The sequence below is a fragment of the Chinchilla lanigera genome, unplaced genomic scaffold, assembly GCF_000276665.1.
Source record: "Chinchilla lanigera isolate Chin_1 unplaced genomic scaffold, ChiLan1.0 scaffold00025, whole genome shotgun sequence".
Taxonomy (NCBI): Eukaryota; Metazoa; Chordata; class Mammalia; order Rodentia; family Chinchillidae; genus Chinchilla; species Chinchilla lanigera.
This window is the reverse complement of record NW_004955426.1, coordinates 6,172,028-6,191,875: the sequence shown is the minus strand read 5'-3', so window position 1 is coordinate 6,191,875 and position 19,848 is coordinate 6,172,028. Positions and strand designations below refer to the sequence as shown.

Below are 19,848 nucleotides of genomic sequence, written 5' to 3'. Positions count from 1 at the left end.
GCGGCCCCAGGCTCTGCTTGCCCCTCGGCGGCGCCCTCGCTGCTCTTCTCAGGCTCGGCCTTGGGCGCCTCCTCCTTGGGCGCAGCCGCCGCCGCGTCGCCCTCCTTGGCCTCGGCCTTGCCCTCGGCGTCCTTCTCGGCGTCCTTGTCCTTGTCCTTGTCCGGCTTCTCGGGCTCCTGTGACTCTGCGCCGTTGGCCGCTGCCGCGGGGGGCGCACTCTCTTTCGGGGTTCCCTCCTCCTCGGCTCCCGTGCCCTCGGCCTTCTTGTCCTTGTCCTTGGCCTTGTCGTCATTCACATTGTAGCCCTTCTTCTTCTTGCTGAGCTTGCCTCCCATCGTAGCGTTCTGCAAGCGAGCACAAGACAAAACAAGGCGGGTTAGTGCGGGTCACCACGGGCAGGGGGGCGGGGAGGAGGGCACACCTCCTGCGACAGCCAGCCTGCCACCATCAGACACCCAAACCACCCTGAGCCGCAAGGTGGCCCACGTCTGCAATCCCAGCCACTCCGGAAGCTGAAGCAGGAGGATCGCAAATTTGAGGCCAGCCTGAGCAACCTGGGGAGACTCTGCCTCAACATTAATTAATTTTAAAGAGGGGGTAAGTGTGGTTCAAGGCAAGGCCCTGGGTTCAATCCCCAGTATAAAGAAAAGGAGAAGGAGAGGGGGAGGGGGAGGGAAGGAGGAGGAGACCGAGAAAACCACAAAATGATAAATAAAAATAAAGAACTCAGCTGTGAAACTTCCAGTGGGAGCACCTTGAGGGACTAAGAAGCCCAAATCAAAGAACGCATGACTGGAGCCGCTGGCCCAGGTACAAAGGTGGTCCGGCATCGTTCTTATCTGCCTCCCCAGCTCTGACAGAACACTAAGTACTGAACACTGTGCAGAAGCTAGCAGCGACAGCCGCCTTCGGTCTCCGCACAGCAGCGAGGGGAAGGCTTCGTAACTCTAAACCTTCAACCTGCAGAAACTGCACGGCACAAATCACAAATTTCTAGAAAACAATCTCAAGCTACGATCTCTCTTCTAAATCCATTATTCATGGATGGGACTACAGGTCAACCCATCTCCAATTCGCTCATTCTCGTTACCCGGCTCGAGCCGCTGTGGGAAGTACAGTTTCTCCGCTGTGTTTAGTCAGCCAGCATGTCTGATTTATGTTCGTTGCTTTTCAAGGTTTCCCCAGCTTACACATGGGTCCGCAGTAAAGTAAAAGTGCCTCCTCACTCGAAGTCAGACAAATCATCTATGGTGCAGCAGATCCACAGCCATGATTGTGGACCTTTTCCACGCGGAATAAAGTCCTCAACTGTCTCCGAGACCTCATTTCACTGCCTTCATTCTGGCAGAAGAAATCACTGATTGTATTTGAATCCACAATTTTTTTTCCTCATACTAAAATATGAATCCAGACAAATACAAATAATAAATTTATAAATAAATCTAATCCAGAACCACTGCCAATGCTAAACACCTTTATTCCTGGCAGTGTCTTCTCATGGCATTAACTCAGTGAAAACCCACAGAAAAGCTCTTGTAAGCAAACTTGGTGGCTTTTCATTGATGAAGCACAGTCAAAGTCATATTCCACTGTCCCAGTCAGTCCCCACAAGAAAGAAAAGTCCAGCAGAGGGACAGTCCCTTGATGGTCCCCAAGGGAGGATGGAAAGTCCAGATGAGACGAGCTGGTTCCAACCCAAATCAGCTCACTTCCTGGTAGAACCCTAGAGCCCTCTTCAACCAGCCATCTTTTCTCCCCAAAAAATACCATCCATTCAGAACAGAAAATACGCTGTTTATTCGTTACCCTCCTTGGAATCATGACTCCTGAAATAACCCACATTTATCTGATGTAAAAATCAGGTGCTGGGTAGAAAATACTAGACTACTCTTCAGTCAAAATGTGTCTCCCCACTCTGTGCTGATTTCCCGAATGGCTTGACTTTAATAGTGGGAAGAAGAAAGAAACAATAAACTGAAAGATGACTAAAAGTACTGTTCCTATCTTCAAGGAAGGTCTTTCCCTTACATGTCTTTACAAACATAACTGTCTTTTGGTCATATTCCACTTTAGAGGATGGGTTCTACTCAATTGTTTATTTCTCCCCTCAGAAGTAGGAGTAAATATATAGAGAAAAATGCTTTCAACACAAAGCAGTAAATACAAAGAAATAACCATTGATACTTTACATTTTAGCTGATGAATCAGTTACTGAATTCTTAATCAGCCAGTATGCATAAACTGTTTATATGAAATATAATTTCAAGTCTGAGAGTTTAAGACACATTTTGGTACATCAGGCTGAGTAAAAAACAGGAAACCTGATAGGTCTGTAGTTAGGATCTCCTCCCAGTTCTGTAAGAGAAACCCATGCCCCAAGCCGAAAATTACAGACTGGAGGACACAGCGTGAGTGCAGCATACACCATGGACTCGGCAGAGGCACGCTGTTTTCTGACACCCACAACCTGAAATTCTATACAGCAATCCCCAGAGATTTCAAGGCCTGCTGGTTTACAAACCTGAAATCTAAGTTACTAAAATGGGTTTTCTGAAACACAGAGAAAGCCACATTCTATTCTTTGTTTTAAACCCAGCTGTGATTCTTTTCTGGGTAGGAAGCGAACATGCATAATCAAGAGTATAAGTAAGGAATGTGTCTCAATCCAGTTTGTTTTTCAAACACAGAGTAAAGTAAACACTCCCAGCTCTTAGCTAATTGAGCTGTGTGAGCTCTAGTGAGGGGTCGGGGAGGCTGACAGGATGTACAGGAACCCCAGGAGAGCAGACCGTCGGGGTGTTGGTGAAGACCTTGCCTACAGCTGGGGGGAAATTAGAGCAAGATGTGCTACGTCCATGTACTAACTCCCCACCATGACTGCAAGCACGATGTACTGCAAACAAGCACTAATAAAATGTTCAAAATTAAAAATTAAACCATCATGTCTCCTAGGGGGTCAGGTCTAACTGTAATTCTAAACATATTACATAAATTACTTATTCTTCCTGGAAGCACCACGAAGGGGTAAGCTGTTCACATCCTTCTCTTACCTATCAGGAAATTCTACCTAGCTGAATTCATAGAGCCATACAACAAGTAAAAGGTCAAGTCCAATAAAAGTTTGGACAAGAAGGCTCCATTTAGGAAGTCAAAAAGAGCTCCACCAAGAAACCAGCAAACCAGGCAGAAGTGTCAACCCGGAAAGTTGCCTGTCCTGGACTATGAGGTGCTGATTACCTGGAGTAGCTCAGAACTCAAGTTGTTGTGAGGATAGGGGGAAAATCTAGTATTTCAGGTACTCTCTGCCCCTAAACTTTTCATCTTCCTATTTACCAGAGTAACTTCATGTCAGATCCTTAAGAAACAAGACAGAGCAAAAGGCATAGAGTTTAAAGATTCCTCTCATTTCTATTCTTATTTGAAAGAAAACATTTGGTCTAGAAAGTAGGATCTTTTAACTTTTTACAAAAAGATATATATCTATCTCAATGAGTCAAAAGATATATATCTCAATGAGTCAACAGTAATGCATACCAGAAGTGACTTATGACTAAGTCAGAGACCCAGGAAGGGCTAAGACTGCCTTTGCACTTGTAGAGCATAGTAGTGCAGAGAAAGGTCAAAGGGTGAATGCCAAGACCTGTGTTCTACAACCGCACATACAAATGTACTCTAGAGTTGATCTCAGATATGATAGCTCAAAGAAAAGCCAGTGCAGGACCTGTTCTTTAAATATGCATACACATGCGCATGCGCGCACACACACTTCCACACAAAGGATTACAGAGCCCAAAACTATAGACTTATGACTTGGAACTGACATCTAAAATTGCAAGGGCAAGTAGAAACACTGAAACAACACCCAGGATTTGGAGGCAGATTTATTTACGTCGACAGGCACGGATCGGGATCATTCCCAGAATATCAGGCCCCATGGGATAAGCAAGCCGGAAGTACAGAGGCAGCATGGCTTGTGAACTGGGGTTTAGTTTATACAATGTGAATCACAGTGACCAGCAGTTTCTAAGAGACAGGAGCAACAGGAACTGGAAGAGGAACTATTACCTGGGCAACTAAGAAAGTGAAGTATACTAGCGGGCGGGGGGGGGGGGGCATTTTCCGCTACAAAATAACAATAAATAGCAGAATAATTCTGAGTTCCCGCTGGTAAATGCTGGACAAGCATTACTTCAAAGAGACTTTGGGTGAACTCCTAAGATGATAACATGAATCCCGCGTCCTTAGCGCACCTGTCTTGAATCCCCCAGCAAGTTACTTAACCTTATTGTTCCCCTCTATTTCCTGTAAAATAACAAATGCCAATTTCATGAGAAGGTAAAGTGAGGCATCAGGATGATGTTCCACACTTCACACATGTGCCAGAAGTGTAAGTTCTTTCCCCCAGCACTTAATGTTATAATTTAAATAACTCTGTGCTTGTGGAGTCCAGGGGAGTAAGAGAAGACCGGTTCTGCACATACAAGTTCTAGACTAATCAGCCCCCAGAAGCACTATCATTCAAAGACGCTTCCAAAAACAAGTGCTTCATAAAACATTGTCGTAAAGACATTTGGTCTGTGTTCTCCACACAAGTGCTTCACTACAGTAATATAAAATTTAGCTTATTTCTTTGATCGGAACACTTCTGATACTTCAGACTCTCCAGAGGTTGTGAATCCTTTTACACCAAGGAATTAGTTTCTAGACAGAGATAAAGATTACCCATTAGGCCTCAAAGCCATTCCTCCCAGGGTGAACTAGTCCTGGCGTGATCACAGAAGAAATATCACCCGCACACACACAGTGTCACCACCTCCCTTCATTTCCTAAACTCAAGGAAGTAAGGAACTCCATTCTGGTCACCAGGATGCAAGAAGAATTCCAATTATTAGTTAAAACTCATTGACTGCCTCAAATCTTATATGTGAAAGGTAAAAAGCTTGATCCTTATCTTGGTTAATAAGCTAATCGGATGTTACGAGGGAAGGTAACGTTGTCAGAAGCCCTTTTCTTTTAGCCACTTTGTACAGATGAATTTCTTTCTTTTGTAAACTATCAAGTAGTTTAATATTCGAAGGTCCTAACAGTAGTATTTTAAGTCTCTCACAAATGTCTCTGACGAATTCTATTCCCCTCACTTTATAAAACCCAGCCTCCCTTTTATTAACTCCACTTGGCTATCAAAGAGAATTCCAGAAGAAATGAATTCAAGTTCTGTGCTCTTGTGAACAGAGGAGAAAGTGCCATTCCAGCGGGTGTTTGTTCCTCAAAGCAACCTGGGTGCAAGGAACCAAGAAAATAAAATAAGAGGGGTGCCTGTGAGGGGTGGAGGGGTTGACGGTGGTCACTGTCATGCCACCCCTGTTCTTTTATTTGCCTGCATCTGTCAGGGACTGTCTTGGTTACTTTTCTCTCATTGCTAAGACAAAATACTGGATGCCCAAATGTAAGGAAGGAAAGATTTACTTAGCTCACAGTTTGTGGAGGTTTCAGTCCATACTCAGCTGGCTCCAAGGCAGAGTGGCACTTGGCACAGGGTAAGCATTCATGGCAGCGGAAAACAGCAAAAGCAGCAAGAGCAAAAGGGAGGAGTGGCAGCAAGCAGCCTCTTTCTCTCCCTTACATATGCAAACTATCCGCCCCATGGTGGGTGCAGCATTCACACCCATAGTCCCAGCACTGGATCATGGATCAATCATAAACTCTAAAAGCCCACCCCACAGCTGCATGAGGTTTTGAGAGGACATCCATACGCAAACCATAACATGGACTCAGAGTCTGAATCCAGAGTCTGCCTCCCCCTCCCCAGCCTGAATGTGCAGGACAGTGACCCGCAGAGACCACACACTCTCTGTGGACACAAGTATTTCCTTGCTCATTGGCAATCAGCTACTTTTCATAATAAACGTGTGCACTTTTATGAAAATTTGTGGAACTTCCAAGGCAGGTCTCTCTAACATCTTCACACTGAGGAAGGAACACACATACAAAAAATACCTTCCTAAGTCAGTAGACAGGGCAAGGTGACCTCAGAAACAAATGCAAAAGTAACAAGTGGCCTAAACATTAGGTTCTAATTCTTTCTCCAAAGCAAGCATTAGAAGGATTCTCTCGTGTCCTGAAGCTGACAAGTATATCTTTTTATATCTCTTCTTGTAGACAATAATCTTATTTATAATCTAATGTTCAATGTTAAAGGAAAAAGTGTGATCTTAACACCTTGCCACTATAAAAACCTTAAAAAAAAAATGCTTCTTACTATTGAGAGCTTCAATATGAATATTTTGTAGTTACATAAAATCTAAATACTTGTATTCATATGAATGTTTCTAATTTTCTATTTATATAAACTCTGGAGAACTAAAGGTAAGAAATCATCTGAAATGGAACATTGGAATTCAATGCACTCTTTAATAGAAATGATCTATAACGTTTCTCCAGTTTTTCTTTTCACTCCAGGAAACCTGCTAGAGCACAGGGAAGATGTTCCATTCACATCAGCTACTTTGTGTTTATTTTGTACACAGAATCCGCAGGACACACCAGGCCAGGTTCACCAGCGCAGCAGCTTAGTGATCATGGAAGTGCATAAAGTGACCACAGTTCTCACAAACCACAGCATGATTCAGCTGCCACTGGGATCGACCCATTCAGAACATTCCCTATGGACACTTAAAATATTTCTTACCTTAAATCAAACCAACCTATCAGTATGGTTGACCAAATTTAAAATGTAGTCTTTCAGTTTGAGAAAATAAAGGTAGAAAGGCAGGAGACAAGATGAGACCTAGGAAAAAATTGAATATCCTTCAAAATCTTGTCATTAAGAGTGGTGTAAGCCAGGAATGGTGGTGCACATTTGTAATCTCAGTACTCGGAAGGCTGAAGCAGGAGGATCTCTGCAAACTCAAGGTCAGCCTAGGCTGCATAAGGAGATCCTGTCTCAAAAGAGAGAGAAAAGGAGAGAAAGAGGGAGGGAGGGAGGGAGGGAGAAAGAGAGGAAGGGAGGGAAAGAGAGAGAGAGAAAGAGAGAATGAGAGAAAGAGAGAAAGAGAGAGAGAAAGAGAAAGAAAGAAAGAAAGAAAGAAAGAAAGAAAGAAAGAAAGAAAGAAAGAAAGAAAGAAAAGAAAGGAGAAAAAACCAAGACTGGTGTAAAAAACAAGCTGCCTAAACTCTCTATGAAGTTTGCTAAAAATGCCAAACATGCAGGGTCTGAGTGCTGGACTCTGCTGTCACCAGTCTGCTCCACGGCTAAGCAACACACCTTCAATGTGGATCTCCAATTCCCTAACCAGTAAAATGAGGATATAAACTTCATCCTTTTTCTGAGCGAAAAAAAAATTTTATGAATGCTTATGGCACTAAGTAAAATGCTAAACATGAGAAAATAATGTAGTATTATCAATAAAGTTCCATACACATGTCAATTATTTAAAAACTCCATTTTATACACAAAATAGTAAATTGACAACCAGGTGATTTATTACTGTGTGAGTTTGTCCACAACTTTTAACATATGGGAAGCTTGTTAAAACCCCCCCACTAAAAGGGGGTGTGACAGAGCTTGGCTGTGGTCTCAGGAGCTGGGAGTCTTCCACACCAACCTGGATTAGAAAGCCAGGCCCTTTATCAGAAATCAGAAATAAAAATAACTTTAAAAGACCAAACAAAATTAGAGGTAAAATTTTGTAGGACAACACTAAATATTTACCAAAGAACATAATTTTTATTGCTTTCTGTTATGCTTAGAAGATGTTTTTAAATGACTGCATCAACTTATAAGTAATGAATGAGTCAAAATGGACAACACACGATGAAGACATCTGAGGTGAAGTCATAACTGTCAAAAAAATAAGCTTCCATCTGCTTCCCCAGTTCCGGACGGAACCATTTGACAGTCACACTGAGTTGCTTCCCCTTCGCCTACTTTGGGTGCTGTCCACCAACCTTCTGTGTCCTACTCAGCAAGATCTGCCCCTGCCCAAGATCTGCGAGTGAGCGCACTTCCTAAAACAACTAAGCCTTCTTTCACTTGGATGCAATTCCAAGTGAAATCAGCCTCAGATATTGAAAATCTTTCAGTTCCCACAGTTTAAGTGGATAGAAAGCTAATCACAACTGTCACACGCTAACGTGAAACTCGGTATCATGTAGAAACGTCGTGAAAAAATAAGTGGTGGGAGTTCTTCATCCACATTTCTAGAACAACATACACATCTAACATTCTTTAAAAAGAGAAAAGGCAGTGGCTTCTAACTTAAAATAGAAACAAAGCACCATAAAGCAATTACCTACCAAGCCTGGAAAGCTAAAACAAGTTCCTTCCTGTAGCATAGGAGAATCATTTAAATATGCAAATCCTGTTCTCAGTAATCTAAGACAAATTAAGTAATATATTTCCTGAATATAAAATCCACTTGTAAAACATAAGTAAACTTGTGCAAATGTAGGAGAAATAATTTTCTACCTCCACTGTCTCCATGTCTTCTTCTCCAGAATTAGTTGCTAACTGTACATGGCGTGTGCAAACCCTTCAGGTGCACGTGTCCACTGCAAATGCAGGACCTCTCTTTTCATAAAGCAAGGTTGTGCTGTGTCCTGAGACACGTACTGAAAGCTTAGTCATGTGTGGACACACTGTCTGCAGGAACTTGCTCTCCTGGGCTAGATACAGGCCAGTGATTGCATCTAAGTTGCAGATTAGTGTCTTTCTTCCTCAATAAATGTCAAAATTCTCAAGTCCCTAACTACATATTCCTTTGTTCCCAAGAACTTGCAAAAAAAAAAAAAAAAAGAGTTGAACTCAGGGAAGAAAAGTGATGAGTATCCCGTTTTCTGAAGAAAGTAGATTGCATTCCTGAGACAAAATGAAGGTAAAGACAGTACAGTGCCAAGAAATGGCCTAAACTTTGGCAAAACTGGATGCACTGGCTGTTGAAGCATTCTCCTTTTCCTCCTTCCTCAAATCCTAACAGGTACATAGACATGGTTCTCACCCATCAATTGCATCGCTTACTCTAGGGGGATCCAGTTTTCTGTTTTGTTTTTAATTAAGCCCATAAATTTGGAGCACTTATTCTGAGGAAAAAGATTTTAATTTATGAATAAATTCCACACCTTTTCATGGCGTCTCTAATACGTTTAGAGCCTGATTAAATTTTTATGTATTGCTTTGTTTTTCAAAATGAAAGGAGAACGCATTTTTCCATTTACTGAAATGAAAAAGCTATGCAAAAGTAGGGCACATTACCATTTTTACAAGGCAACTTTTTCTCATGGTACTGGGAACTGAACTTGGATTTTCACACTGAGCTACATCCCCAGCCCACACACACACACACACACACACACACACACACACACGCTTTTCTTGAGTCTTGCTAAATCGCTAAATTGCCCACACAGGACTCAAACTTGCTATCCTCCAGCCTAACAGCAGGAGATTTTTTTTTGGGGGGGGTTTTTTTTTTTTTTTTGGTTTTTCTCCGGTACCGGGAACTGAACTCACGACCTTGCGCTTGCCAGGCAGGCGCTTTTGCCGCTGAGCTAAATCCCCAGCCCCAGGAGATTTCATTTGGAATTTTAAAAACTGGGCGAGTTCCAGGTCAGTTGCAAGTTTCCAATGCCAACAGTCTTGCTCTGGAACTATCAACAGGACACAAGAAGACCACAGGTTCGCTGCCCCAAGGTGGAAGACAGTAAGACTGAGATCAAGAGAAGAGGGCAGGGAATGCTTCTCATTTTGCATTTCACCACACACTCCTTACAATGCCTTTGGAAAATCATCTTCCCCTCATCTGGTCTTTTCTGCATTTCTAACTTATGCAAACCAAAGTCCCATCTCCCTTGCCTTAGGATCTCCAGCAGAACATCTTCAGAGGTACACAGAATAAAAGCACCCAGCAGCATAGGAGTTCAACCTTTACTCCATTCTGCACCAAGGGCAGGGCCGTGGTATCAAGATGAGGAGCCCCGGAAAAAGAACCTCCCTTGTTCTCTTGTGCTATCAGAGGAGCTCACTTTGGCCAGAGACAATGGCAGTGGTGACGGGAGCCAGTGATCTGACTTGGTTCTCAGGAGTAAAGTAACTCACTCATTGCATCCTGTACAGAGCACACTTCTACCCGCTGCAGTGACTGGGGCTCCTAAGATCCTACTGACTATATCAAGGGAAAATTCATGACTCAGCCCCCCTCACTGGACCCCCTTTGGTGTGGGTCAAGACAACTGCAGTATCTTAAAATGTGAGAAAGCACAGCCTGACAGACCAGATGGTGTCTAGACAACATCTGAGCCATCATGGAAGATGTGTTCATAGTTTCCCAATGAAATCCAAGAGTTCTGGGAGCCATTGTTTACTGTTTCTTTCATTCTTTAAATTAGTAAAACTTGTATTAAATAGTCTGGTGGGATGTAGGTGAAGGGGAAAGGGAGAGACACTGGATCCAAAGAGTCCCTGAGTAAGAGAAACAAGTACTGCCATCACCACGTTTAAGATCGCCAGGTGCCTAAACGATGATGTGCCGTCGGGCTTCCCGGAAGAGCTCACTAGATACCAGGTCTGCTCAAAGCTCTCAGGAGCCCTTCTTCATTTTGGTGGCAACTGAATCATGACAGTAAGTGTTATGAACTGAACTTTACATGTTTGGTATACAGATAATCACTATTTGTAAGTGCAGGCCTTTCGTGTCAGTAACAGGTTGTTGGTTGTATCCATTATGTATCATTAACCAAGTCTTTGGGTGAAGAAAGGAAGCCCCAGTTGCAGCACCACCCCTCCTCAGAAAATGCACCATTGCACAATGACACAATTTCAAGACAATAACCAAAACCAAAACCATGGGGATTACATGCACTGTATTCGCCCCACAATTACTACCAATTCCATTTTGCAGTAGCGTATTTTTATATTAATGCTGCTCCATCAATGAACAACACAGTTCTGTGACTTAACGACTATCACTGGTATACATTAACTGGTACAGAAATCAAAAAATGATATTGAATTTCTCCACAGAATCAGAAAGTTACTATATTCCCAGCTTCCCAAGCCATCACTATTTATGTCTTCCTTCTCAACACTAGAAACTTCTAAGCATGTCTCATACACAAAGGTCCCACCCACTGCAGAGTTTTATTTTGAAAATGCAAAATTTACATTAATGAACCATTTCACTTAGAATCAGCAGAATAGTGCTCCCAAAGATAATTGCAAACAGACTATAATGAAGATGATGACTCCAAGTCTACAGGAAAACTCGACATGAATACACAACAGAGTGTGTCTCAGACCGGGTGTTATTTCTGGTTTGACTGCAGCTTCATCATGCGATCCAGACAAGAAGTAATCTCTTCTGGCTCTGTTTCCATGTTATAATCAGAAGAAAATATTTCTGCCTTATAAGAATTCTGGGAATGAATCAACCTTTCTTGATAAACTTTCATTCGGGGCTACAAGATATCAACCATGTGTCCGTGGGCAAGACGTTGCTCTAACTTAAGGCTGCAAAAGTTAAACAGCTTCACCGTGCCGTTTATTTGTATTTTGAGTTTCTCGGGAAAAGAAGCCCGGGGATAGATCTTTTGCAAAAGAAGGGAAGGGAACCAAGAAATGGAGACAGAGGAGAAAAAAAGGAAAGAAAGAATTAAGATGTGTTATGTGAATGGACCAGCTCTTCATGAGGAATGTCATCATATGTTTTGCAATCATGAAATAATAAACAATGAAAACTAAAAAAAAAAAAAAGTTAAACAGGCAAAGAGTCTACTAATGATTTTTTTTTACAGTAACATAAACTTACAGTTGACCCATGATTTGTACCTACAGATAAATTCAGCACCCGGTAAGGTGGCTTTAGAATTAAACTGGCTAAAAGAACTCAAGTTATTGGTCAAATCTAGCTGAAACAGGTTGGGATGAGACACAGGGAAACTGCGAGTTTTTTTGGTTTTGCTGTTTTGTCTTGTTTTGTTTTGTTTTGTTTTGTTTTTACTTTAAGGAAAGAAGTTATAAAGAACAAAAAAAGCACAACAAAACCAAAACATGATTTCAATAAGAATAAATACAAGAGAGAAATCTAAAATACTTGGTTATATCCAACAACTACTTTGAACAAATGACTGGCTCTTTTCTTTTAAATGATCACCTTTTATTCTAAAGGAGGAAAATAACCCAAAGGCAATGTAGCCTATGTGTGTTTTTGGTATTCCTGCCAGTGTAGTCTCTGTCGCAATGATCTGTCACCAGGTTTCCTCAATACCTGGACACAAGTTTCTACTGTTAGGCTCACTCTTGCCAAATGTCTGGTTCAGTCAAAGCTTCTATTCAGCACTTCTAACATCACCACCATTTAGGGGATGGGAATATTCTCTGGAGAGAGAGAACTATGGTAAGAATCGTGAAGCTATATCTAAGTTTCTAAGGCAAACCTTTTAAGTATCATGAGTAAAACTTTAGAGAAAACATTTCTAGTTTATTCCTTTGTCACAATAAACATGCTCAATCTGGGTGTGGTGGCGCATGCGTGTTATCCCAGCATTCAGGAGGCTGAGGCAGGAGGATCGTTGCAAGATCGAGACCAGCCTGGGCTACAAAGTGAGCATAAGGTCAGCCTGAAAAGCATAGTGAGACCCTGTCTCAAAAAAAAAACAAAAAACAAAAAACAAAAAACAAAAAAAAAACAATAAACATGCTCAGCATTATAAAAATGTACATGACATTTGTATAAAAAAAAGTACCCACACACATACACACACACTGATGTACATATGCACTAAAGCTTCTAAAACAACCCAATTTTCCCAAAGAGGTGATTAAGATGACTTACATCCACACAGTTAGAAAAGTATCCAACACAAAGGAAGGTTATTCACAAGTGATCTTACTACTTTTCTTCTCCTACTAGCCCAACACAAGCACCTTCAAAGTGTCATGGCTCTTTTACAACAATCTGACATGCAGAGTTCTTATAAGAACTTCAGATTATCAAAATTTACTCTAGGAAAATAAGCCTTGATCTTGCTGGGGGAGTTTGTCTGTCTGTTTATTTGTTTGATTTGTTTTCTCAGTCCTGCAATTGCACCCAATATCTTCACACAACTACATCCCCACCCCTTTTTCAGTATTATTCACACATTTATTTTGAAACAAGACTTCACAAAGTTGCCTAGGAGGTACTCTACCTTGTGGTCCTCCTGCCTCAGCTTCCCAGTGGTAAAGATCTTTTTTTGAAGTGTGTGTGAACTGTAAGAAAAGTCAGGGGACACAGGCAAACAGAAAATCCTACTCTAGTCTAGCAAGGGGGTAAGACACACAGAAACCTGGAAATATCAATGAAAGTAGTGAGTGTCATGAGAGTGAAAAGTTTCACCAGGAGAAATAAAGTTAACCGAGGTCAGGGATCAAGAAAAGTTTGTTGAGAAAGTTTGAGGAAATAAAAATATCAAAAATACTTGTACATTGTGGAATTCGTGCTGCCTAAGACTGCTTTCATGTTTGATCTTTCCATACGTCAACCCCCTAAGTGTACTATGAGGAAGGAATGATTACCATCTCCCATGACATGCAGAAACTAAGAACCATAAAATGTGAGTAACTCACCCAGCTGCGAACTAGGAGAGGCGACGTGAACCGCGGCACTGCAGCTCAGCAATGAGGTCTCTTGAGCACTATGACAAGCTGCCTTGGGGACAGATAAGATTTCAACACGAAGATGAGGAAGTGTAAAATGTTTAGGTCAGAGACAATGACCAAGAAGTGTCTGGTCAAGGTCACCAGAAAGCCCTTTCCTATTTAGGAAGCAGGTGCATGAAGGATGAAGGAACAGAAATCTGTAAATTTGCCTAATAAGGAAAGTGTCTAGATGTAGATGGCAGAATGCAGAAAAGCAGTTCCTCAAGTTAAGAAAAAAAATTGTATCTCAGATATCAAGAAGAAGGAATTTCAGAAAGCGGTATTGAGAAGTCATATACTGCTACAGAAAAGTTAAGAAAGGTAAGAACGGATATTGTGCAATTTGGCCTGGTAGTGAGCTGTCACCTATTACTACTCCTGGAGTGACTTAGCTAGAAACCTGAGGACATCCGCCTCTTAGGAAAGGACCCTGGGAGCAAGTGGGCAGCAGTAAGAGCATTAGTCAAGCAAAGGCAGGAATCTGTACTTCTGGAAGACTGCACTGCATTTGTTTGCAAAAATTTAGAAGAGCTAAACGTGTATGTGGGGAGATAGATCTAGCAAAAAGTAAAGAAGCTAAAGAGGAAGGCAAAGGAGAAATGTTTGTTGGACAAGCTTCTGTAACTCTCAGAAATGTGTGTCAAAACTACGTTTGTTTCAGAGGGACACTTGCCATTCAGATAGAGAAGAGAGAAAACAAACAGGGAGGTAGATCCCAAAGCCAAGGCTGTTTCCTGACTCAACACCCTCTATTTTAAATGAATATGGTAAACACTTAATAAGATCTCTGATAGTAAATGTTGAAACCTACATCTTTGGAAAAACTCATGTATCTCTCAGGTATTTTATCTGTTTTTGTCCAGTCATTTACCTTGGTTCTTTTGTATTATGACCCTGAGGATTTCTTAAGTCCTAGGAGCAAAGGGCCAAGCATTTCACCAACTAGAAGGCCACAGGCCTGATCCAGTGATCACTAAACTTGGAAGCTCTACTGTGAACCAACTGGATGTGCAAAAGTAAAGTAAATAACCTGACTGCATTAGAAAAGGTTTTGTGCTGTAGATAAGTGAACACCCATTCAGCATCCAGACACATATTTCCAACATAAATATAGAAAGGGGCCTTAATTCTTCCTTTTTCTTTCTTTTTCTCTTTTATCAAGCAAGCTGGTCTTGGCCTTCAGATAAAACACCCATCTTTGTCCATTTCTCTGTATCATCATTGCTTATACCCTGTTACACTGAGTTGGGCGTTTTGGCAGTAAAACAGACCGAACCTTATTTGACTACTAACTTCAAGCTTTCCTTCAATATTTATTCAGACAAAGCTGATGGCTTCAGAACAAAGATGCTGCTTTAGGGCTGTTAATGTGCAAAGGGAAACTGGACAAATACGATGAACTCACTTCACACAGAAATATCCAATTTTCCCGTTATAAACGTGTGAGATGAAAGAATCGATACAACTCCAACTGTATCGATGGCTCAATAAATCGAGCCATATAAACTCATCTTTCATGCAGCAGTAGAAAAAGATAAACATGCTAAATAAAACTGAAGCTTCCACCCCATTAAAGGAGACGTGAAGAAGTTTCAAACAGTATCTGTGACAGCAAATGCTGCCACCATGAGCTGTCACATAATTAAAGACTAGAATGTGGAACATCGCTGTGACAATATTGCCAATATTGTTTAAGTTACAATGTGCAGATTATAAAGACGAATTATCCAAAATTACCTTCTAATTGATTCTACAAGTCTGAAGCATTAAATGGCAAACTGAGGATGAGGATAAGCATGCTCTTCTCAAAGTGGCAAGTGACAGGCCTCGCTGCACATGCAAAGTTTGACTAAACACAGGTTTTTCCCCTTTTAATATATCCTGCCACAGGCTGCAAGCACTACCAGAAATCATGTATTATTCACCCTCATCAATAGCTTAATATGCTTTTAGAGTCTGCTGGGAATTCACATCGTTATTTATTTGCACTTAGCGGGTGGTCCTTTCAAAAGTCCTGGTCACAGCGGCCTAACATATGACTTTATATGAATCACCTGCTCTTTTAGTCAATAAAGTGAGTCAGTGGACCACAACCAGCCCCGGAAATGCAAGCTGCTGAGATCATTTCTGAACCATTTTTCTCCTCCAAAGACCCAGGAAACTAATGTGTCTTATCACCGCAACTAATTTAGAACTCTCAAAACAATTCAAAATAAAGTATGAGGAAAAAACAAATAGCCACTGGGATATTTTTGTTGCTTGTTAATGGACTAGACAGAAGAAGATGGGCTCGGAGCCATGACAGTCTCGCTCAGTTGTACCCACTCAACAAGGCCAGGCACATGGCTAAGGAGATGGGGGCGCCTATACCAGGAATAGCTGCGACTTATTTCCAGTAATTTCTAGCTCTAACTATAAAGAGCAAGTCTGCACTTTTTATGACCGCCTCCTATGCTTGGCATATATTGATATCCTAATATACTTTTCCCTAGCATCATCAGCAAATGTAGGATTTTCAGTCTTAAAGCTACTTCTTACTTTTCAGGAAATGTTTTTGAATTAATAAGAGTGTATTAAATCCACAGGCAAAGAGTATGTGCCACGTCCATCTCTGAGACCCTACTACAAAGGTGAGTCCCAACAGCAGCGTCACTTGTAAAGGACCTGGTCACGTGGCTCCCCCTCGCCCTTCACAAATGGCTCCCCACGTCCTCAGCCAAAGCTCCACCCTTCTCCTCTGCACTTTTGCCTTCTTCAAACCTGAGCTACTACGCCCTTATTAGACACTGAGCCCTGAACGTGAATGCCACGCAATTTAAAAACAGAATGTGGGTGTTTCCTCTCAACCACAGATCCTAAGGAAGACTGCCCTTCACCCTCACAGCCGGCACACACTAAAACCTCAGCAAATGTTGTTCCCAGTGACTTCTGCATCATCTATAAAACCTGAAACATGAAAATCCCAAAGACCTCTGTGACTACTGGGCCAACTGTGTATGAGTTCTCTTTGCTACCAGAGCCTCAGGTAGATTAGAATGATCCGAGCTTACTCCCCCAACCAAGAATCCCTGGGAGCCAACCACCCCCACCTCGCCTGCCCACTCCCCACCTCTCCTGCCAGCCCTCTCAGCAGCGCCACGGAATAGCCCGAGGGCCCCGGACACAGTCCAGCCAGAGGGGATGGGACACAGAGGCGCGTGCTGGAGAGGAGGGCCCCGGAACCAAAGCACAGCTCAGAGAGCGGAAGAGAAGCCCCTGTCTACACCAGGCCTTGGCCGTCACTTGTCGGAGCTCTGTCACAGGTGGGCAGCCCCAGGACAGGCACTCGTTGTCTCTTTAAGCTCCCTTCTTACCCAACGTGAGGCTCCCACTATTGTTGGACGTTTGGGGCCCATGTGTGAGACCATGCTGTTTTCTGAAGCATCCCTTTCACGTAATTAGAGCTCATATTTCAGAAAACAGGTTTTGCTCTCTCTGTTCAAATGAAATTTTGGTGCGGTGCCAGGAAGTCCGCAGCCCTGACCCAATACACTTTGTGAAACAAGGCATGTGAGGTACAGGGTCAGTAGACCACATTCAGCCATGTGACCCGGAGCAGATAAGCCAGCCTCAGGACTCCCCAACCCAGCCTACAGAGGAAAAAGGCGGGCAGGAGGCCATCAGTTCCACTGCATGGAATGTTCATGCTAAAGGACACAGTGCAGCTATGACACACACACAATGGGTCCTCGTCAATTTCCATTTACCTTCTTTAACCTAAAACCACTTCTAAGCTCCGCCCATGTGTAACAAAGACAGAAGAACCCAAAATTGCAAAACTAGGTAAAAGAGAGGAGGAACAAATTACTGTGTTTACAACTGGAAAACAAATGGTATTGATTCAATTATAATAAAAATCTTCAATTTGACTCTGACTCTATGATTCTAAGATTCTGAGAGCACGTACATGTTTCTAACTTTTAGGATGATAAATGTAGACAGTTTATGGTAGTAAAAGATGACTGCAAACCAGGAATTCCAAATGACCACATCCAGGAAAATGCTTCCCGGAAGCAATGAGAAGGTGGAATCCTTCTTAAAATGTGTTTTCCACCCCAGGAAGGACTCCATTTACAGCAACCTCAGGAGAGAGTCTTTTCCCAACTATTTCCTTCTTACTTGTTTAGGGTGGATTGAAAAGTGGTAGCAAAAGGCCACATTCCATATTCTCTTTTACCCAGTTCGCCTATCAGGAAATAAACATTTTCTGTAGGGATATTTAATTTTCCTTCCACAGTTGTAAAATCATATATTCAAACTCAAAGGAACTAATTAACAGATAAACTTTCCTCAACACTAACGTAAAAGTCAGTCCAGAAGTTAGCCATCATTTTTTTGCCTACAGGCTTGGAGAAAGCAAATCAAGAAAACCAGTTGCCTGAACCCAGGAATTTTCTCAGTGTTGGGGACCTACTAGGGAAGGGGTCACTACACATTACTATGTTGCTGTTAAACACAATACCGCCTAAAATCAGGTCCCACACCTCAGTGGAGTCCTGTAAGGAGTCAAATGACCGTCCATAGAAAAGCAGCTAACACCACTCATTGTGCTTGATTTTCTGAACTTGAATCTTAAACAGTATCTCTTCTATTTGGGTTTGAGTCTCACCACCGCTATTAAAATCCTTATGTCAACCGCCACATTGAATTCCCCACAACTGATTGCACTTGCAATATAAATGACTAGAACTGTATTTAAATTTTAATCTTTACATAAATGTGCATGATCTATATATCTAATTCAGTTCTATTAAGCCCTCAAATCTACTAACACTTTAATCAGAAATCCACAAACGTTCGAGCGCTGTGCTAGATGCAGGGCCCTCAGTGGGAAATGAGGTCAACTCTGACCTCCCATAGATCTTTTCTTCCTAGAGCACAGAAAATCTATGCCTCTAAAAAGGGTCAAAGGTAACAGAGCAAATGCTACCCTACAGAGTGAACTCTAGCAGTGTATCTTAAACAATTTTACCAAGTCAGCTACAATAGAAAACGAATTTATTTTGCTAGAGGTGGAATAGAAAGCACGTAGGCAGGCTCCCAGATCTTGCTCCAGGATGCTTTCTGGAGCCTCTCTTCAAATTTCTTGGTGCACCGTCTGAGATACAGACCAAGGCGGGTGCTGCTGAGCAGCAGGGTGCTGGAAGCAAGGGTAAGAAGAAGGCAGATAGCAGACAAACAAGGAACAAGTGAAATAACAAATCTGGAGGTGTCAGTAACAGGACACCTCCAGACGCATTCAGTCGGGCACAAATTCCCTCTGCGGGGTAGACCTAGTGTCTTACCCTATACACGGAATCATGGCCCCTGCCTGTGGACGTCTGGAACACCACCACCCCCTGACCCCGCCTCTAAACCTATGCTGCCGTGCAGGATGTTGCAAAATAGAACATCCAGTGACAGCGTGAGACTTGAGCAACCTTGAAGTTGCAACAAATACATTAGAAGTCAGTAGTGCTGTATTAATAAGAAAGTCAAAAGCAAACATTTTATCGAGTTAAAACGGACAGTGGAAACATTCAGGATGGATTTAACATGAGAATACGGATCTGACTTATACAATCCAGCAAAACTCAGCTTCAGTAAAGATTTTCAGTAACCCAGTTCATGCCCACAACCCACCCTGTACCTCACAGCCCCCTCTCCCTGTAACACCACGAGGAGTGGTGGCTTACGAATTGCAGGACTTCCTGGCTGACACTGGGCACCCAAAGGGGGGTAAGAGATTTCAAAACACACAACAGCCTCCAATTCCACATGACTCTCAGATGTTAAGGAAGCATGGCATACACGCTTGGAAGGTAATAGTAAGCTGTGACTCACAATTCTATTTTAATGGGGAAATCCTACTGAACTTATTATAGTATTAAGTGGGTAGATTATTGTACTATGGCATTAACATGAGCTAGAAGGTCCTAAAATAGATGAAGTTAAACCAAAGAGAAAAGAATTTGAGGGAACACAATCCCCTACCTCTTGTGATCTGAACCTGTCCTCATATGTCTACACACAACATTTCTTTTATGTTCATCTCTGAAACTTCCTGTATGGAAAGCATGAGTGAGTACCAATATAAAAAAAACTGCAGATTCAAAATATGTTTGAACAAGGAGTCTCAGAACAATAAATGAAACATG

At 42.2% G+C, this 19,848-nt stretch overlaps 1 protein-coding gene across 1 annotated transcript in view; it reads right to left on the bottom strand.

Annotated features, from left to right (window-relative positions):
- Nucleotides 1–19,848, bottom strand: part of Basp1 (brain abundant, membrane attached signal protein 1) — a 43,467-nt gene that overhangs the window by 1,347 nt on the left and 22,272 nt on the right. Inside the window, exon 2 of the mRNA XM_013514993.1 lies at nt 1–344. Within this exon, the coding sequence (XP_013370447.1) occupies nt 1–335 (335 nt within the window). The 5' untranslated portion in view covers nt 336–344. The remainder of the gene's footprint in view (nt 345–19,848) is intronic.